We start from the raw sequence: 21295 nt of genomic DNA on the forward strand, positions 1-21295 counted from the left end.
TTAAAAATTCATGGCTTATATTTTTGGAGAGGGTTGCGACGTGTGGTCAAAGCAACAACCCAAAAAATTGTTAAGCGCAAAATATTTATTTGTTTTTATTAAAGTACACTTTTCTCGAAACAAACTGATTTATTGGGCGTCAGTTTCATGCTTCCAACTTCAACCGCGTAATTGTTCCTTCCACCAATAAACATATATACATATATATGTATGTATGTATGTAACGTATGTTCGTGTATGAGCATTTCATTCATTCCTTTACTTATTTATACACGTATACAAATACTTACAATTGTACACTCCTCACCATATCAATAGCTCATCATTTTAATCCTTCGTACTTGCAGTTTTCCTTGGGTTTATTTAATATTCAAGTATTTTTATAAGGTTTTGTAAACTAGGTTAATTTATTTAATTTTCATTTATTTTTATAATTTTTTATAAAAATATAGCATATTCTACGTATAAATCCAATCTAAAAATTTTACACAAATTTGAAAAACGTCAACAAAGGGCCCGGCCGTGAATAAGTTAATAATATTTTTAGAAAAATTTCCGATATGCAGTTTTGTAGTAAATTCAATTTTGGTAAAATAAAGTGCAAATTTCAAATGGCTATAAAATACCGTAAATTTTTTTTTATTTGCATTTTCTTCCATACAAAGTATGCGCGACAGAATTTTTATATTTGAAACTTGCACTTTATTGCACTAGGATTGAGTTGGCTAACAATCGCATACCCGAAATTTTTCTAAAATTATTATAAGCTTATTAGCTGTCAGTTATTAAGATAGAGCACTACTTTCCTTGGTTTTTTTTTTAATTTCTATAAGATTTGAAAATCGAATTTAAATTATTTTTGCTATATGTACATATAATATGCTATATTTTTATAAAACATTTATCAATTTTAAATAAACAAAAGGAAAACTGTAAATATTAAGACGAAAGAGGGTGCGCTATTCAAATGAGGAGGACTGTATGTATGTATATATGCCCGTCTATGTCACATTACCCGCTTCTCCTTCCATCTAAACGCAAATGAATTTTTCATGTTTTTCATAAGCGGTCAACAAAAAACATACCCCAGCTGATCTTTATCTCGTGTCACGTCATTCATTCATTCACTTACTCTAACAACCGACGCGTATTTTAGCAACTAAATATGTATTACTGAACTTGACTTAGTTTTAGTTAGGCAAAGCAAAGTGAACGTGAAAGATCTAAACACCAGGAATATAAAAAAGGAAATATAAATAAATAAATAAATCTGTGTAAAATATGTGGCCGCAAATTTAGTTTAAATTTGTGTATATTTTCTTAAAAACGTAGAAGTACACACATACATATGTATGTAAACTAATCACAATGCTATGGATGGAAACGTATCTTTTCTATTGTTCCGTGCGTTTGGGTCTCATAGTGGTGGCAGCATTTGCAATTGTGAGTGTTTTTCCGTTTATGTTAATATATTATGCATATAGAAATGGGAGGTCAAATTTGTTTATACACACATCCATACATATGTTTTTTTTTATGTATGGATGTATGTACATATGTATATTCTCCATAGATTCAGGTATTCATACCGGCAATTTTGCTGCTTTCAATGGGCATGGACTTGCTGGATCCAGTAATAAAACTATTCCAAAATGATGATCAACATGGCGAAAATCGTGTGGTACTAAAAATTTTAAACTGGGTCGAAAATCGTAAGTCAAAAAAAAAAAGGTTGAAAAAATATTTATTGCATTAGTGTTGCTTTTTCTTTACTTTTTATGAAGTTAGTAAATTATTTAATGGCTGTGTTTGAGGAAGGAGCATCATACAGGGCATTGATGAAACGGAGTTGCCAGTTTAAATAAAGCTTATTCATACGGTGACCATATTAAAAAACAAAAAAAGATTAGNGCAGCATTTGCAATTGTGAGTGTTTTTCCGTTTATGTTAATATATTATGCATATAGAAATGGGAGGTCAAATTTGTTTATACACACATCCATACATATGTTTTTTTTTATGTATGGATATATGTACATATGTATATTCTCCATAGATTCAGGTATTCATACCGGCAATTTTGCTGCTTTCAATGGGCATGGACTTGCTGGATCCAGTAATAAAACTATTCCAAAATGATGATCAACATGGCGAAAATCGTGTGGTACTAAAAATTTTAAACTGGGTCGAAAATCGTAAGTCAAAAAAAAAGGTTGAAAAAATATTTATTGCATTAGTGTTGCTTTTCTTTACTTTTTATGAAGTTAGTAAATTATTTAATGGCTGTGTTTGAGGAAGGAGCATCATACAGGGCATTGATGAAACGGAGTTGCCAGTTTAAATAAAGCTTATTCATACGGTGACCATATTAAAAAAAAAAAAAGATTACAGACAGAAATGGAACTTGTATAGTGTATCAGCCAACACAGCTGGCGTAAGTCCCATTCCACACTTCGGAGTTACAAAATGGCGACGAACGCTGGCCAAAAACGTGTCCAAAAGCAAAGTGGAAAATATTCCTTTCCCGCGGGTATTTCCCTCCAACCCCAACAAAGCACCAAATGCTCTCTCCGTGCTTACTGCGACTAACTCCAGTACAGCGACAAGAATCGCCGTTTGGGAATGGTAAAGTGCGCCATTTCTATCTTCAGCGACAGCTCTGGGCTAAATAATAAAGTCGGCAGCAAAATCCGTATGGAATAACTACTTGTAAGCATAAACCTGCCGGAGGAGTTTGGGATATTTTAAACTGAATGAAAAGATATAAAGAAGGCTGTTCACTTCTAATAGTATTCTATTCTAAGCTAATTAGCTACGCGTTGCACAAAGAATGCAGTCTGGGTTCCTGGGCACAGCAATATTCCTGGAGGCAGCATTGCGAAATAGCTGACATGGAAGAGAACTAATGTGTAGTCGTTTAATTCTGCCACAAATGCCGTTAAGCAAACTATATTCAAACGAATTATGAGTCTCAAGTTCTCCCTAATTGTCTCTCCATTAGTTCAGAGGGCGGTTTTATTAACGGCCACATTCGGGAATACAAGAAGAGCGTACAGGCTTCATAATGACCTTTACTTTTAGGTAAAGAGCATCAAGTACTTTTTTTACCACTGCCCTGCCTTTTCCTAAATACGACCGCGTAATCTGAAACACATCTTTTACGATTGCAAAACGAACTAAGAATTCTTGAGTTTTTACAATCTTCTCCGCTGTGCACAGAAAAATAAGTGGGTCCTTCGCATTTGAAAGTAGATGAGGTACACATCAGCTCACGCGAATACATATAACGCTAAACTTGGCCATTGTGATTCCTTCACAGAGACAAAAGAATCGAAACTCCTTTAATTTCGTTAGAGACTCATTTCTTTGGAAATCAGTTAATGACTACGAGTCCCCCGGTTGGGACTCTGCCTGTTGTACTCAGGGAAAGTATTGAGCTATTGTTGACGTCCTTGATAAAGATGTTCAACCAGTTCCTTGCATTTTCTTGATAAACATGAACGCACTAGCCCTCAAAGCTTCAGGATTCGTACTGAAACGTCTGCGAAGATTGGTTGCGTTTCGCGTTCGTAAGCGGGTTTAACCAAAACCTGCGAGAAAACAATCCTTGTAGCGTTGGGACTAAAAAAGGAAAAATACGTTTGACACCGTCGTTTATTCTACGCTACTAGAATGTATTGAAGACTCCTCCCTACCGTAGGGACTAAACCGGTTGTAAGGGAATTATCAGAGGGGCCACCAGTCGTAATAGCTTTTCGAGACCAAACGTCCAACCAAGAAAGATTAAACAATAGGTCGCACAGGGTGGAGTCATATCCTTGTATTGTTTAACTTCTACAGCTTGAAGCTTCCTAAAAAACTATTACAAGCTGATCTCCTCCACCCTTTGGCATGTTCGGATATACACCATCTGGGCTTAGTGACTTCAAGTACTTAAAGGAGGCTAAAGAAAACCTCGCTGACCTGTCAGATACCATCCGTGATGCCAAGTACTAGTTTAGTCTGATGGCTCTTCTCGACGTGCTGTCCACTTCTGTCTGTGTCTGAACCTAGCCTGCTAATACGTTATATAACATCCATCGGATTTTCTGTGCAAGAGTCCAGCCAAACCGATAGGTTCTTTTGAAGTACCTTACACAGCCTGGCAGACTCTTTTATGTTGTCAATATCACTGCAGAAGTCTCTATAAAGACTTAGTTTTGGCGTAAGGTTTGGCCTCTTACACAGAAGTTCTGTGAACCTTTTACGATGCTTGTCAAGCTCAGAGTTCCACCGTTGGACCTCTTTTCCCTGCCTGCTTCTTCTTAGCGCACAAAGTAACCAACTAAAGTAATGGTAACATTGCTGGTCGCCCCTTTAATTAATTTAATGGTTTTGAGTTTAGGGAGTTCTAACATTCTCGTATCGGGGCGCAACTCAAACTTTTCCCAGTCCGCCTTTCGAGGTCTCCAACCTTTTAGCACTTGGCAAGTTTCAGTTCTAAGTCGAAATTCAATGAATCGATAATCAGATAGAGACTCCTTGTCCTAGGCGATATATCACTTCATCATCACTGTCTTCTGTTGAAAAAAGTAGGTTTGTTAGATACATAGTAAATATGTAGTGGCAGGTAGTAGTTAAGTACCGTAGAGTGGTACAGTAAGTAGTAAGTAGAAAATATTTAATGAGTGGTAAGTATTCATTATGAAGAAGAAAGTAGTAAATAGTAAGTGGAAGTAGTAACTAGTTAATCAATGAAAAGTAAAGCTTCAGCTGTCAATTTTAATAAAACAACTTCACTTACTACCACCTTACAGATGCCCAAGGATTTACAGCTACAGCTGTTACTTTTGTAGCAGTACATATAATTTGGTGTATTCTGGCAATTTTCGGTGCATTGAAGGTGAGTGCCAATTTAGTACCTTAAGGAAAATATCCAGAGATTTTGAAGTGAATCTTCTCTCCACTGGGCTCTAATTTCCCACTGCAAAGAAATGAAAAAGCAACAGAGGAAGGGGGGGATGGCGAGGGTAGTTGGGCATGATCAACATTAAGATTAAGTCTAAGATTGAGATTAAGATTACGATTAATATAAAGATTATGATTGAGATTGAGCTGAAGATTAAGATTAATATTTAGATTTAGACCAAGGTTTAGATTAAGCTTAAGATTATGATTAAGATTAATATTAATATTAATATTAATATTAATACATCTAAGTAATAAGATTCAGATTGAGCTTAAGATTAAGATAAAGATTGAAATCAAAATTACGATTAAGATTAACATTAAGAATAAGATTAAGATAAAGGCTAAGATTAAAATTGAGATTAAGATAAGTTATTTGTTTTTGTTGTTTATGGCTTTATAACAATTATATTAAAGAATTTTATTGAGCTTGAGGCCGTTTATAATGAAAACTATTTTGAAATAAATTATTGTTGTTTTTCCACAATAGTTTTCATTAAAAAGGCCTCAAGTTCAATAAAATTGTTGGATTAAGATTAAGATTAAGATTGAGATTAATTTTAAGATTAAGATTATGATTTAGATTAAGATTAATATTAAGATTAAGTTTAAGACTAAGATTAATATTAAGATTGAGGTTGAGATTAATATTAAGATTAAGATTAAAATTATGGTTAAGATTAAGACTAAGATTAAAATTTATATTTATGTTAAGATTAAATTTAAAATAAGGTTGAGATTTTAATTAAGATTTCGATTGAGATTAAGATTTAGCTAATCGTACTTTATTATGTAGAAAACGCCTCATTTAATATGGTGGGCTACGTACGTCTGTATACGGGTAATAAGAGGTTTCACTTCAATCGCGTACGGAGTCCACCCACAGCTATTTTTACCATATGTATTACAAAAACTTACCTTACTTTTTCTCTCCCTGATTGTAGCTTAAGAAATGGTTTTTACTTCCCTTCATGATCAGCGAGTTTATACGTGTGATGCAGGCCTGCGCTACGCATATCATTCTGATGATTATCTTGAAGAAGAAACTAAATTTAGGCATCTTGATCGCCTTAACCTTGCTGGGTGGTTTCCTTATATGTAAGTAGGCATTTTTGTTAAATTTTCTTAGAACCTAATTTTGAAATGTTTTTTTTTTCTTGTTCACTTGCTTAGTATACCTTGGCTACAATTGGGCCACCAGTGTTGCTCTCTTTCAAATCATCGAACTCGTACACACTGCACGCTATCGCAAACTCTATGGTGATGATCCATTCAATCCGCAAATACCGCCAAGCTATGCAAATGCTTCGCTACAACATGCCTATGGTACAGTAGAGAATGTGCGCGTGCTGGTCACACCAAGTAGCGGTGATATTGATGAGCAGAAACGACGGCAAGGCAAAGCGTTGACAGTGAAGGCCACAGCCATGCCAGTAATCGCGGTTTTACCTGCAAATTATAGAAATTCGCGTGCACCACAATTGCAAAAGAAGCAACGCAATTCTGCACAACAGCCACAATTGCAACCACAAGCTTACAAGACATATGAGTCAGAACAGAATGAGTACAATGCTGAATTTAATAATTGGCAATGGTCGGAGTTAATGGTCGGAAGACAACGAAAGGCGATGATGATTAAGCCGAATTGGTGAAAAATGGGCACGGAATTCTGTTTGTATGGAGCGCGGAACCGGTTTATAGGAGAAAATATCGCAAAGTTATATTAAAATTATTTTAGATATTTTGTGACTACACATAAGTGAATAAAATGGCAGAGGCTGTAAAGTGGATAAATCTTTATTTCTTTACATGGAAGATAGTCGCGACTGATGTCCAGATATTGAACCAAATGCAAGATTGTTATACGTATAGAGTCAGCAAAAAAAGGAACCATCAGCGTCAAGAGGGCTGGAGCCAATGAAAACCTTGACAGAGTTTGTTAACTAACTTGGACCGAAGAATAAGGGTCAGATCAGGTAAATATGTCAAAACGAGGAGTTGTATTCACAGATAATTCACACTTCGGCAACAGAGAAAACAGCGAAGGTTTGCTGTTGGCGTACTTTCCTTCGTGCCGAGAACGAAGTTTCGCCAGCAACGCTAATCCGGACCGGTTGGAAAGTCCCAAGTGTTTTAACCGCAATCTAGTAAAAGCTAGGCAATCTTAAAGGAAATATTGTCACCCAGATCCGGTGTGATGTTTTGTTAAACTTTCTGAGTCTTTATCCGACAGTGTTCTGTTAATACATGCACCAGAATTGAGATAATTAGCTTTGCGCGAAATTCACAAAATGTCAAGGGAACTCCGACTCTCTCTTTTTTTTCCTGATGATACTTGCTCGAGGGTGCCACGTCTGGCCAGTTCGTCAGCCAAACAATTTCCCTCGATATCAATATTGCCTTGCAACCTTACAAGTCTGACAAGTTAATACTCCTAAGCGACCGACAGAGTAGTCAAGAATTTCCTTACAGGAGATATGGATCTCTCGAACCGCACAACAGCAGCCAATTGATGCTGATGTCAGATAGTTGTACTGGCTCCAACTTACCGACTAGCGTATAAGTGAATTCCACCAGACAAAGAATAAATAAATATAAAATATAATGGGGTTAACAATAGTTTTATTTAAACAGGAAATAATTTTGGGAGAGAGGCCCCATCTCTTACCTGCATACGTATTTTGTCCTAGTAACTGTATTGAGCCACTAAAGCCGCCTTCGCTCTTTCTCTTCGATATTATCTTACCATCTAAAATCAAGCCCAAGTGTAAGACTGTATCAGAAAGTGCCAGGCAAATGCCTCCAATCGAAGGTCTAGTCGCTTGAGGTACCTTATACCTACTAAATAGTGAACAAAAACGAGATTGATCTTAGTGATGCTGTTACATTTACATCTTGAGGAAGGGGAAGCATCCTTGATCTCATACGCTCACGATTGTTTGGCTTTGGTAGCCTACTATGCACTTGACGACCTGCGATCGAAATATTAGTAATATTATGCTCTTCAGCGCCTTACTTTCTCTCCGTCTAAAGCCCTCATACCGACATAGTGAGTTTCTACTCCTGTCTATAGTCGAACACAATACGATGCTTTGTTGCCATTTTATTTGGCGACCGTTAAGTCCTGATAAGCGATTGGCACTCAGTGTCAAGTCAGCTAGTGTATTTCTATCAAGTAGAAGCTGTTCGTAAAAATCATGTCTTTCAGAAGCTGGGTACACTTGAAGAAACTAGCTAGGCGAGCGGAGCAAATATTTATTTTACTTTTCAATCAATTCCTTTTCGTTTACTATCGAAACTATGATCCCAGGAGGCATATGCTAGAAGCTGAACTATATTTCGCGCATGTCAGAATCTGCGATGTAAATACAGGCTATCACTGGCATTCTCCAAGTGTAGATTTTTGGGTTTTTTTAATGGGATTTACAAGAAATTCTAACTACTAAGATCGTAAAAATTCGCATTTCATTATTCAGGACATCTCGGAGTGGGAATGCCCGTGCTTAAAAAACGTTTAATTATCTGTTCATATAGGTTTGTAGCTGTCTTCATTCAGTGTTTATTGTAGCTTTATATTAACTTATTAATAGGCAATAATATTGAAATAAACGAAAACCCTTTCAAATAATATCTAAAAGTTTTTTAGTTAATTTATTAAATACAGTAATTGTATGCTTAGTACTAAAATTACAACTGAAAGCTAGGCGAAAAATTCTTATTACAAATAGATACACGTTTTTTATAATTAAATATCACGTTCGGCATTTGTTATTGATGCCATATAAAATTTTATACTCCGGTTGTATTACATTCTTAATGAGTCTATTCGTGCCTGGTACATATTTGAGACGTGGAGAATTTCTAACGAAATATTTTATACCCGGCGAGTGAACCAAAAATGCCGGATGAAGTACGAAATAATCATATCCCAGTAAGCACATGGCATAGCCCTGTAAATAAAAAATTAAAGCACAAAATAAGAAATAAGTAAATATGTATACATACATGTGGCAAATATTTCTATTTTTTAAATGGGACCACGTATTCCACTGGGAAAGTAGGTAAGCACCTTACGAGGTAATCTATGTTTTGTTTCAGCTTTTAGTATCAAAATTATCAACATGAACACCTCCCACGACGCATTACGCGGTCAGTTACAAAATAACGTGCCGCCGAAGTTATTTCCAAGCGACGAACTACTCAGAGCGACTGCTCTACATTCTACGTACTTTATAAAGTGGGTCTGAAATATGTGCTTTACTAATATATGCCATTGGTCATGATAACCATTTTGGTACTAAAAGCTGAGGGAAAACATGGATTACTTCGTAAGGTGCTTACCTATTTTCCCAGTGGGTATACAATGTTCCGACGCGCCGAATAAATTTCATAATGGCTCCACTAGTAAGGAAGAAAGTACATATATTTTAATGCAGCACAAGAGGAAGATAGTAGCTATAGAGGCGACTACCGACAATGCAACAGCTCATTGGGCAAGCATCGTGGACTTCCCAATGCCTCTGATCCAACAATATAGTGTTTCTTAGTTAACGATCACTTATCCAACCAGAAACCTTAAATAACCATAGCCGAGCCGAGCAGACCGGGCTGGCTAGCCAGCTCGTGGACCGCGACACGGTGTGCGCTGGAATCCAGTACAGATGTACGTCTGTGATAGTACATAGCACATCTAAACCTGCCCTGTACTCTGCCGCCCATCTTGAGGAAGTGTGGTGCACTTTTATCGCAGCCTAAGTATCGATGGGGTATAGTCGTTGTTCTCGTATGCAGTAACAGTTGCACGGCTATACTCAATCTCGACTCTTGCGTCCTTGTTCGCGCACTCTGGGCAACGAGAGCAACCCATGTGCGAGCTGCGGTAACCAATCCGAGTGGAGCCTTGGGTCACGTCAGAAAGATAGTGAGCTTCGGTGGGGCCACTCCGACTTATTCGGTTTATGGGCTCACTGAAGTCTGCAGCGTGTGTTCTCCATTTGCTAAGGCTGCAAGCGGGTGTCTGCCTTGGAGCAAGCGGCTTGCCATATAAACTTGCATTCGGTTGCGAAACTACCCTTGCCCCAGCAATGGGTTGTGCGCTAGGTTTGGAACCCGCCACGTAAAAACAGGCTCCAATGAAAAGGAGACACAAAGCTTCGGATGACCAGCGCCAAATAAGGAAAAGAAGAAATCTCGATACAGAGATTTACCATTATATTGTTTCGATTGCTGCTCAGTAGCTCCACCGTCGTCTGTATGAATAATACTTCTGCCTGGAAACTACTGCAATGGTCCGGAAGTTTATAGGATTAATTCAAATCGAGCTCCGCGCAAGTAACTTCCGGGCCTAAGTCCTTTGTACATCTTCGACGCGTCCGTACAAACATTTACCGAATGAGGATTTGTCATGATTTCACGACAGCCTTCGACCTCTATAGTAGAGAAATCGTTTTCTCCGCACTACACTGCATGATACCGGATTTCAGCGGGATTTTCTGCTTCAATATTTTAGCGTCAATATTAAGAAATAATCCCAGCTGCACCCTCTAATTTGCCTCTAAGCGCCCAAGGCCATCGTGGCCAGAATATTTGAACAGAGAACAAAGATCTCGGTCCCCATGGGACCCTAAGAATATACCAAGAGGATGTCTACGTCATTAGTCTGTGCGCAGAGATATATCTTTAACGAAGATATCACAACGAAAACATTTTAATATTAAGCAATATTCAGGCCGGGCTATTGGGCGGATATAATAGGAAAAGGTAAACAATATACCAATGAAGAATTCTAGAGGGTATCTTAACAGATCATTGCAGATTAAGAAGTCACCTGCATAAACTCGGGATCTGGTCTAGCGATTTATGGAATTCTCTGACAATGCAGGCAGGCAAGCAGGAGCCTACTTCGAGGATTCCGAGGCTGTCATACTAGAATACCCGCTGGGAGTCGTTCAAAGAAAAATTTGTTAGGTAAAGGACAGAAGTATTTAGATTATAGTAGCTATTAAGTGGCACTGGCCAAGAGGCAAGAGCAAGAATGGGGCTTCGATATAATAGAACTTGGCACAGCTGTCAACTAGAAGATACCGAAGAAAGAAAGACTTGGAAGTCACATGCAAACAATACTAGCAGGTATATCAGGTGTTGGCAAATTTGTTAGGGAATTAGGGAATGAGTTGATCAAAGCTGTTTTCCCAGTGCGAGTAGTGTGGCGAACATTTGCAACTGGANCTGGAAACTACTGCAATGGTCCGGAAGTTTATAGGATTAATTCAAATCGAGCTCCGCGCAAGTAACTTCCGGGCCTAAGTCCTTTGTACATCTTCGACGCGTCCGTACAAACATTTACATTGAGGATTTGTCATGATTTCACGACAGCCTTCGACCTCTATAGTAGAGAAATCGTTTTCTCCGCACTACACAATATTAGCAGGTATATCCATATCTCCTATAGACGGTGTTGGCAAATTTGTTAGGGAATTAGGGAATGAGTTGATCAAAGCTGTTTTCCCAGTGCGAGTAGTGTGGCGAACATTTGCAACTGGATACTATGGTATGGTATGGTACCCTTGCCCAGTCTCCAGATCAATGGCCAAATGGAAGATCGACCTATGTGTCTCGGCAGCCGGTTCGAAAACGCCCTATCTCAGAAAATGGTCCCAAATCGCCGATTTGACTGCCGATATATTAAATTTACATCAAGATACAGTGTTCTTCAAACATTTCCTGAGTTGGGGCGTTCTTCAACCAAATTCTGAGACATGGCATCCTTCAAACAAGTTTTGTAATAGGGTGTTCTTGAAAAATGTGCGGGCCTTTTTTGAACCAGCTTTCGATATAGGTCGATATTTCACTCAGCCATCGATATAGGTTCTTAGCGTAAACGATTGATCTACTGCATATCCTCTTCCAATAACTCTTTTGTAGCCGTCCTAAAAGCATTGTTTTAAGAATCCAATGGCTTTATTAGCGGCTTCTCAAGAACTGGTTCACTTTTATTGATCAGATAACCTCCAGCTCTCTTTAACAAATATGTTTTTTCACTTTTTCATCGTACGTTCTTCATACGCTGTGCCGAAGAAGTGTCTTAAGCTATGTATCCCTGAACTTTGGATTATAACTTTTCGAACTTAAAAAAGGCCCAGAATTGTATGCACGAATTTTTTTCAAAGCCTTTTATGAATTTGATAGCCTAAAGGTACCATTTCGTCTATGTATTTAGAAGTTTTGAAAAGATTCAATACTAATTTCAACACTCACCTGTATCCGCTTATTCGATTGTCCTTCCCATGTCACACGCTCATCGAATACGGGCTCGTGATTATCGCTTATGTAGAAAGGTTCCCAGATCTTGAAATTTCCTTCTCGCTTTGTTTGCGAAAAAAGAGTTAACTCTTCAGCATCCGAAGCATTTTCCCATTTGCTTTGCATTGGCACCAAATGACACAGTTTACATAAATTTGAATGAAAATGTATCGCGGTTTTATTGCGCAACATTTCTACTAAATAAGTTTTATTTTCAGGCACTTCGCTCTCCTTGGTTACCTCAAAAACGGGAATTGTAAAGACGCTGAAAATCGTACATGAAAAAAATTTATATTTTAAAAACAAAGAAAAAAACCAAGGCATTCATAACTTAACAACTTACCGATTCGGATTGGCCTCCAAATATACGCTTCGATTGCGCTCGACCATCTCCAAAAAGAGGCGCGGTAAATCAGGCGATGGTATCAATTCAATATCTGATGCGAAAATAAAATGTGTATTGACAGCTTTGCGTGCTATATTACGTCCAACATTAATAGGATAAGTCATATTGTGCCGCGTCTTGTACATCGCAGTACGATTGACATTTTCATATGGCGGTACGTCATCACAATCGTAAGGCCAGCGCAAGGCTTCCTCCTCAGTCAGCGGTATATACTTGGGCATATCGGTTGCCGGAAAGTAAATATGGAAAGTGACATAATCTCGTATGTACTGACTTTCAGGTAGGCAATTTCGCACAAATTGAATGCAACTCAAGGTGACATCGAAATCGTAGCCGGGCGCGAAGAGTGCAAAACTCAGGGGAGCTTGCCAACTAGCGATGAGAAGAACATAAAATACAATAAACAATAAAAGAAGAAGTATCAGAGTAGGTATAGTAGAAGTTCGACTTGAAGATGTGGTCATCTGCGAAATATCAAAAAGGTTAAATGCTACTAGTCAGGCATAGATTNTTGAAGATGTGGTCATCTGCGAAATATCAAAAAGGTTAAATGCTACTAGTAAGGCATAGATTCGGATTAGAATATTTTTAAGAGAGTTTCCACCTTTTTTAAAAAAAAAATTCAAATCAATTAATTAATAGGTTAAATAAAGTAGTACAATATCGGTGTCAAAAACGATTTATTTCAAAAAAATTATTGCAGGTGCCTCATGTTCAAAAATATAAAATCAATTTGACTAAATAGTTAAATAAAATACTCTAATAAGAGTTTAAAACGTCAAGAAATCATCGTCATTACGAGAAAATATTTTTGTCAGGGTGGCCAACTGTTAAAAAGTGTCAAATAAATTAAATAAGAAGTTTAACGAAACTGTTTTCATATGGGTACCAAACTATAAAGGCTAAAGCAAGCTTTAGTTCGAAAATATATTTTAAAAAAGTTGCCACCTATTCCGAAAGATAAAATCAAAGCTTTGTTTCAAATATATTTTTGAACAGGGTGGTAACCTTTTTCAAAATTTAAAATCAACTTCACAACGAATATATATTTTAAAAAAAGTTGCCACCTGTTCAAAAAGATAAAATCAAGGCTTGGTTTCGAAAATATATTTGTCAGGGTGGCCAACCGTTAAAAAGCTTCCAATAAATATAATTAACAAGTTGAATTATATTCTTTTCATCTAGGTATCAAACGAGAAAGTTTTAAGAAAGCTTTATTACGGAAATATGTTTAAAAAGTTGCCGCCTGTTAAAAAAAGATAATAAAATCAATTTCGTTTTCAGGTTAAGAATAGTCTTTTCCTAAGAGTTTAAAACGAGAGAGGCTTAAAAATGCTTGGTTTCGAAAATATGTTTGAACAGGGTTGCCACCTTTTAAAAAATTAAAATCAATTTCATTAACAACTTAAATGAAATATTTCATATGGGTATCGAAGAAGAGAGATTTAAGAAAGCTAAATTCGAATGTATTTCCGAATAGGTTGGCTACCTGTATAGAAATTCAAATTCACCTTAATTAAAACGCTTAAATGAACTATTTTAATTTGGGTATCGAAAGAGAGAATTTTAGAAAGCTTACTTTAAAATTTTTTTTGAATAGAGTTAAATATTCCAAAGTAATTTAATTAGCAAGTTAAATTAAATATCCTAATAAAATCTAATATCAAATGAAAGAGGCTTAAGAAAACTTTATTTGGAAGATATTTTTGAAGTGGGTTTCCACATTTTCATAACTTCAAAATCAATTTAATTAAAATAGTTCAGATATTTCAATACTAGCCCGCCACATATGCGCAAGAATGTGATCCTAAAATTTTTTAGAAAGATGGCAACTACCTTAAAAAAAATAAAACCTTATAGCACATTTGCAGACCAAATCCTTTCATTTGATACCTTACAACAAGTTGAATGAAATACCTTAACATGGCTATAAACATTCGAGATTTAAAAAAAAAAAAGCTTTATTCAAGACTAATTCGAAGAGAGGTGCCACCTGTTAGAAATTCAAAATAAATTTAATTGCAAAATTAAACGAAATATTTTAATGTGATACCGGAAAAGGCAAATATCGAGACTGACTTAATTAAGATAAAATCCAAGTAAAAACATTAAATTGATCTACGTATATCGTTTGGTTTAACCGATTGAGGTGCAGCTGTAACAATTGATCATCTGAGCGGGACCACAGCTAAAAGCTACTGCGGACATATGTATGTAAAAATTTAAATAATACTCACCGTTCAATCAGAACTGGCAAACTATCGAAGAATGTATAATCGCCATTTGTGGTCAATGTAATACTATCGGCACAACCTATCCATGTGCTCACTTCGCCACGTATATAATTTTGCACCAACCAATACTTGCCATACTGTATCTTCTCCAACTTCAACGGACGATCAACACAATGCAGCAATTCCTTCAAACCTCTCCCAGTGTGGACTTCTGCGCCAACTCTCTCAATCTTCACTATCATTTGGTTCCTCCTCGAAAAGTTCTTCTTCAATAACTTTATTTTGTTGCTGTACATAATCTGCCTCTTTCGATTTCAAGTCCTCTTCTATAATACCTTCTCCCAGCGAGGGTGTTACGATTAACACTTCCCAATTCACGGCTGTCATCGGGTTCGGCTAATTTGCGACGTTGCAACTCTTTCTCGAATAGCTCATCGCCGAAGAAGACTTCGTCAGCAGTTCTATTTAATTGTTGTATATTACTGAATGTTATACCCTCTTGTATGGCAATGCTGGCACGAAAGGCATGTCTCATAAAGACAAAGAAGCCAATGAGGATAAATAAGGAGAATACGAGTACTGGAAAGTCGCGTTTTAGCATTTTAAAATAGGGAGTAGCAGTATTAAACTGGTTGTGCTTTTTTACTTGTATCATGGATTGCTGAAAAATAAGAAAAATACGTTTTTATCAATTTATTTTTCTGATTATTATTATTGTTATTATTAGGGCATATTGTGCTAACTCTTATCTAGTCACCCCAACCTTAGCATATTAAGCACATTGGAGGTTGTCATGTTCATGATTCTGAATGGTGTATAAATCTAACCCTGGCATTCAGTAAGCGGTCTCTAGTCACTAATAGTGACTTTTGGTGGTGAACTTGGATTTTGAGACTATTTGGTATTCAGTACGCTGTCTCACGTCTCTAGTCTCGAAAAAAGTCAGCTGACTAAGAGCAGGTCTCAAAAACAAAAACATGGAGAAAAATTAATTGCTTTCCATTTTATTTAAAAAAAAAAACGCGAATATGAAACGAGGAAATTTGTTCAATAAAAATTTCGTTAGGAAATAAGCCAAAATGCTTTAATATCATACAAATCCATTGAAAATAAAAATTATTTTTTTTTTTACATTAAAATCTAAAGATTATTAAGAAAAATAAAACTAATAAAAAAATAATAATAAATAATAATAAATAAAAAAAATATAAAAAAGTCCTCTACGCCCGAGGAGTACTCGAACCCGGACCCTCTCGACCGGCAGCATACACAAACGCTATCAGTTGACTGTCTGTGTTTGTTTTCACCACACATTTTTGGTGAACTTTTTGTGACTTTCTCCTACTGAATAGCCAAATCATCTCAAGTCACAAAAATTGCTAATCTCAAATTTAATGACTTGAGATGAGACTGAATTACTGAATGCCAGGGTAAGTCGCACTATATGCGGGCAGTCTGCTGTGACTTGTCAGGTATACGGTGAGAGTTATTAAACCATCTCTGCTAAAATTTAATAGCCGCTCCAAGATTCCACGAGTTATGAATCTTTTGGGCTGCCTTTTGCTCTTTGTCGTGCGCTATTTGTTTGCAATTTGCAAGTCCTATCATCCACTTAAAAGCTTTGTGGTTTGGCTCGGAACCCACGGCAAGGTTACTCTATTGAATCATGAGAATTTATATGTATCTTTAAATTTATAAAATAGTCTTTCGATCGTGAGTTTTTCTTTTACAAAGTGACAAAAAAACATTATTTTTGTTGTTTTTCATTCCGCAAAAAAAACTAATATGCCTAATATGCATGCATTCATACATACATATATATATATGGATGTACGTAGTAAACAACATACTAAAAAATTAAGAGATTTACTAATTAAACATCAGGACTTAAGCTGGATTTGTATATAAAATGATTCTGCAAGAATTTGCTTTGATTTAATACATGGGCTGTAGATGTGCAAAACTGTTTTACTTTTTCGAAAAGAGTTGACGTCTGTTAAGCAATTAAACTCGAATTATTTCATTGTCAATGCCACCAGGTGCACACCGTTCATTAGAATTTCAAAGGTGAGGAGTCAAATTAAATAATATCTAAAAAGTTAAAATAATTAAAAAAAAAATGGATATACATAAATCGCACTGTTTTTGAGAAGCTTTGTTTATTAACTTAATTGTAGGAGGGTTCCCACCTCTTAAAAAAAAAATCCAATTGAATTAAGGTAGTTAGTTAATGGAAATATGTATCAACATATGGGCGCCGGACGAAAAGAGTTTAAGAAGGTAGTAGTTTATAAATATTTTGGAAAAGGTTTGCCACCTATTTGAAATGTCGAGATTATCTAACTTATACACGGGTTATATTTTAATAATACAGGATTTGTGTCACATGAAAGAGTGTTAAAAAATATTGAGCTTCAACAACTAGAAACATTTCCAAAGTCTTTGAAGAGGGTTGTCACCTGTTTACAAATTTAAATTATTTAAAAAGTTATATGAATTACTTAAATATGGGTTCAATCGAAATGGGCTTAAAAAGGCTTTATTTCTGAAGTATATTCAGACAGTTGCCACATGTTTCAACTTAATGTTAATTGAAATATTTATCGCAATGTCAGACGAAAGACATTTTAGAAGGTTTTAGCTTGAATAAGCTTTGGAAGAGGATTGCCACCTATATGAAAAGTCGAATTTTGTTAACGTACATCTAAGTTTTAAGAAGTATTAAAACATGAGCGTCCATCGAAAGAGACTTATGAAAGCTTTAGTTTGTAGATCTAATCTAAACATGTAATAAAATTGTAACGGGCCGATGTCTGCACATTTTAGATACTAAAGAAAAATTAATATAGGGGTGAAGCCAAATTAACAGTTTTTGAGAATTTTTGTCTGTCTGTCCGTTTGTCTGTATGTATGTATGTATGTTTGAATGCTCATCACTCGAAAACTAATGCATGGAATTGAATCAAGTTTTCACCGATGTATTTCCAGAGATCTAGCTTAAAATATGGAAAGAAAAAAATTTGAGAGTTGCCACTTGTTTGAAAATTACAGTTTGAGTAAATTGATAAGATAAATTAAATTTTGCCATAAGGCTGGCATAAGAAAGAGGTTTAAGAAGGCTTATAGCCGAAAATATCTTTTTTGGATATTGCCACATGTTTAAAATTTTTAATTTAATTTCTTTGAAAAGATAAATTAAGTATTGCAATATGGATATCAAACCGAAGAGGTTAAGGAAAGTTTACTGCCGAAAAAAATTTAGAGAAGGGCTGCCACCTGTTTTTATTTAAATTAATTGATAAAATAAATGAAATTTTACAATACGGCTATCAAATAACACAAACCTATTTTAAGACGCAGTGAAGAACGACGGCTATTTGCTCGTTAAGTATATACATATGTACATATTATACTTACGGTGACCATTCGTACCGATTTTGGCGGGAAAGTACCGATTTTGAGAAAATTGTCCCGCTGAAAATTTTTTTAAAGTCGAGACGTATAAGTGTCCGGATTTTTCATATTATTATCGACTAAATCCCGATTTTAAATGTTTTTTTTTTGTTAATTTAATCATAGTTTCCCTGAACTTTGGCCAAAAAATAATTTTCCGTGCAGCACTTTCGTTATTATCACAATGGACATAGAATATAAGGGAGCCATAAACATATCCAGCATCTTTATTTTCTATGATCTTTGGTTAGGCTTTATTCTGTCAAACTGGTACTCTCGCCTTGTCCAAATTTTTTTTAAGGTTTTTATAATTATTTGTCGGCCCATGTGGTGTAGTGGTAAGCAGTGCGCGCTTCCACTCCACAATGCCTGGGTTCAAACCCTGGTCAAAGCAACATCGCAAAAATATAGAAAAAAGGTTTTTTCTTAACAGCGGTCGTCCCTCGGCAGGCAATGGCAAACCTCCGAGTGTATTTCTGCCATGAAAAACAGCTTCTCATAAAAATACAATCGCCGTTCGGAGTCGGCGTAAAACTGTAGGTCCCTCCGCTTTGTGTGACAACATCAAGGCGCACGCCACAAGTTGGAGGAGAAGCTCGGCCAAACACTAACATATGTGTAAGCGCCAATCTATTATTATTTATACATAATTATTTGTTAAGCCTTTTTTTTTTGATGAAACGATTTTAACTTGAATTTAATACTGAAAATAATACTAATTCCCTTAAAAAATTCATAGATGTGAAAAATATAAGCTGTAGATACAGTGGAGAAAATATAAATAGGGAAGACACATTTTAGAATTCTTTGGCCACTATTTAATATTTCTTATATTTTTTATGAAAGTGTAGCTCGAAAATTGTACAACAATTAATAAAGTTCGACAAATTTTCATCAAAATTTGGAGCTTTTTAATTAGATTTCTTAAAAAATTCTAGGTATACAGTTTTTCAGCTCCTTAGTTGCAAAGTGCAAATTTTAAGTACCGTTCATTTTTAGTAATTGTTTGTTTTGTGTAAGGTGTTGCCCATTTGCTCCATACAAAAATTGTGTACTTTGTATGAAAGAAAATTCGCGAATGAAAAATTTTCCAAAATTAACGGTAAGTCCAAGATACTTCAAACAAGCACTTTATTATAATAAAATCTAATGGGTTACGAAACTGCAACAGCATTGTTTTGNAAATTCATAGATGTGAAAAATATAAGCTGTAGATACAGTGGAGAAAATATAAATAGGGAAGACACATTTTAGAATTCTTTGGCCACTATTTAATATTTCTTATATTTTTTATGAAAGTGTAGCTCAAAAATTTTAAGTACCGTTCATTTTTAGTAATTGTTTGTTTTGTGTAAGGTGTTGCCCATTTGCCCCGTAAAAAAATTGTTTAACATACTTTGTATGAAAGAAAATGCGCGAATGAAAAATTTTCCAAAATTAACGGTAAGTCCAAGATACTTCAAACAAGCACTTTATTATACTAAAATTTAATGGGTTACGAAACTGCAACAGCATTGTTTTGAATAGTTCTAGAAAATCTGATTCAAATTGTCACCAACATTCATTAAAATTCATCGAATTTTTATAAATTTTCTACAAAGTTTGAAACTTTTTGTTTAGCAGTAAGTTATATTTTCATAAAAAATAAACATTTTTTAAACAAAGGAAAGTAGCCTAAAATTGCTTAAATTTCTTACATATATTGTGTGTATAAATTTTGCGATCGATTTTCAAGTTATTTTCTCTTTGTCTTGTTTTAAATAAAGCTGTATTAAAAGATGTTATAGCTTCAAATTCTAAAAACAAAATTCTATGTGCAGATTCGATGCTTTAGAAATGTCCCGATTTTTTGGCCGCAGATATCTGGTCACCGTAATTATACTAGAAGGCATTTTTCGTGAAGGTAATTACATTTCCACCGTTCTTTCGCCTTTCAAAGTAAAAGAGGTCAAAGTAAAGTCCTTGGCCTTTAGATGTGCAATAAGGTTTTCATTTTTTAAGTTCGAATTTTTTATCGGTACNTAATGGGTTACGAAACTGCAACAGCATTGTTTTGAATAGTTCTAGAAAATCTGATTCAAATTGTCACCAACATTCATTAAAATTCATCGAATTTTTATAAATTTTCTACAAAGTTTGAAACTTTTTGTTTAGCAGTAAGTTATGTTTTCATAAAAAAAATAAACATTTTTTAAACAAAGGAAAGTAGCCTAAACTTGCTTAAATTTCTTACATATATTGTGTGTATAAATTTTGCGATCGATTTTCAAGTTATTTTCTCTTTGTCTTGTTTTAAAAAAAACTGTATTAAAACATGTTATAGCTTCAAATTCTAAAAACAAAATTCTATGTGCAGATTCGATGCTTTAGAAATGTCCCGATTTTTGGCCGCAGAAATCTGGTCACCGTAATTATACTAGAAGGCATTTTTCGTGAAGGTAATTACATTTCCACCGTTCTTTCGCCTTTCAAAGTAAAAGAGGTCAAAGTAAAGTCCTTGGCCTTTAGATGTGCAATAAGGTTTTCATTTTTTAAGTTCGAATTTTTTATCGGTACAGGGTGATTTGTATTTTGATGATATTCAAAACCGACACNGCTTTACTTTTCGGAATCATCTTTATTTAAATATTTAGCAATTTAAGATTTTAAACCTAGGAAATCTTCTTGTAAATATTTAAAAATTTATTTTCTTGCGCGCCGCTTAACGCGTAAACTTTCGAACATTTCCGCGTAACTTGTGCGCGCCTACTGCGACTACTACGATATCCAACAGCTGAGCGTAATCTCAAGTGCAACTGTAGGTTCGTAATGATAATCGAAAGTTTAGAACGTGCCTACCTACATAAATGTTCGTACATTTGTATTTGTATTTGCATATGTACATACATACATATGCAGTAGTACCTATCTACGTGATTTCCACGATAACGCTGAGCATGTGCGCCGCGTAAAA

General features: G+C 35.4%; 2 protein-coding genes across 2 annotated transcripts; one reads left to right on the forward strand and one right to left on the reverse strand.

The window, feature by feature from the left end:
- Nucleotides 1–1367: 1367 nt before the first annotated feature.
- On the forward strand, nucleotides 1368–6599 carry LOC108367180 (uncharacterized). The gene is made up of 5 exons (XM_017621776.1): nucleotides 1368–1443; nucleotides 1574–1712; nucleotides 4797–4882; nucleotides 5892–6045; nucleotides 6121–6599. The coding sequence occupies exons 1-5, from the start codon at nucleotides 1369–1371 to the stop codon at nucleotides 6597–6599; spliced, it is 933 nt and encodes a 310-aa protein (XP_017477265.1). The 5' UTR covers nucleotide 1368.
- Nucleotides 6600–8570: 1971 nt separating this feature from the next.
- Nucleotides 8571–15169, reverse strand: LOC108367184 (beta-1,4-glucuronyltransferase 1). Its single transcript, XM_017621779.1, has 4 exons — nucleotides 14893–15169; nucleotides 12593–13027; nucleotides 12205–12514; nucleotides 8571–8897 (listed from the first exon to the last, which is right to left on the reverse strand). The coding sequence occupies exons 1-4, from the start codon at nucleotides 15129–15131 to the stop codon at nucleotides 8700–8702; spliced, it is 1182 nt and encodes a 393-aa protein (XP_017477268.1). The 5' UTR covers nucleotides 15132–15169; the 3' UTR covers nucleotides 8571–8699.
- Between the last annotated feature and the right edge of the window lie 6126 nt (nucleotides 15170–21295).

This window comes from Rhagoletis zephyria, unplaced genomic scaffold, assembly GCF_001687245.7.
Source record: "Rhagoletis zephyria isolate East Lansing unplaced genomic scaffold, Rhagoletis_zephyria_1.1 Rzeph_scaffold_02575, whole genome shotgun sequence".
Classification (NCBI taxonomy): domain Eukaryota; kingdom Metazoa; phylum Arthropoda; class Insecta; order Diptera; family Tephritidae; genus Rhagoletis; species Rhagoletis zephyria.

What these genes read in the sequence shown, in the direction of transcription:
- LOC108367180 (XM_017621776.1), top strand. Translation starts at nt 1,369, where the DNA reads ATGCTATGGATGGAAACGTATCTTTTCTATTGTTCCGTGCGTTTGGGT. An exon ending in TGGTGGCAGCATTTGCAATT is followed by an intron (nt 1,444 to 1,573) that starts GTGAGTGTTTTT and finishes TATTCTCCATAG; the next exon opens with ATTCAGGTATTCATACCGGC. An exon ending in CAATTTTCGGTGCATTGAAG is followed by an intron (nt 4,883 to 5,891) that starts GTGAGTGCCAAT and finishes CCCTGATTGTAG; the next exon opens with CTTAAGAAATGGTTTTTACT.
- LOC108367184 (XM_017621779.1), bottom strand. Translation starts at nt 15,131, where the DNA reads ATGATAGTGAAGATTGAGAGAGTTGGCGCAGAAGTCCACACTGGGAGA. An exon ending in TTGCCAGTTCTGATTGAACG is followed by an intron (nt 13,028 to 14,892) that starts GTGAGTATTATT and finishes TCTCATCGCTAG; the next exon opens with TTGGCAAGCTCCCCTGAGTT. An exon ending in TTGGAGGCCAATCCGAATCG is followed by an intron (nt 12,515 to 12,592) that starts GTAAGTTGTTAA and finishes TACGATTTTCAG; the next exon opens with CGTCTTTACAATTCCCGTTT.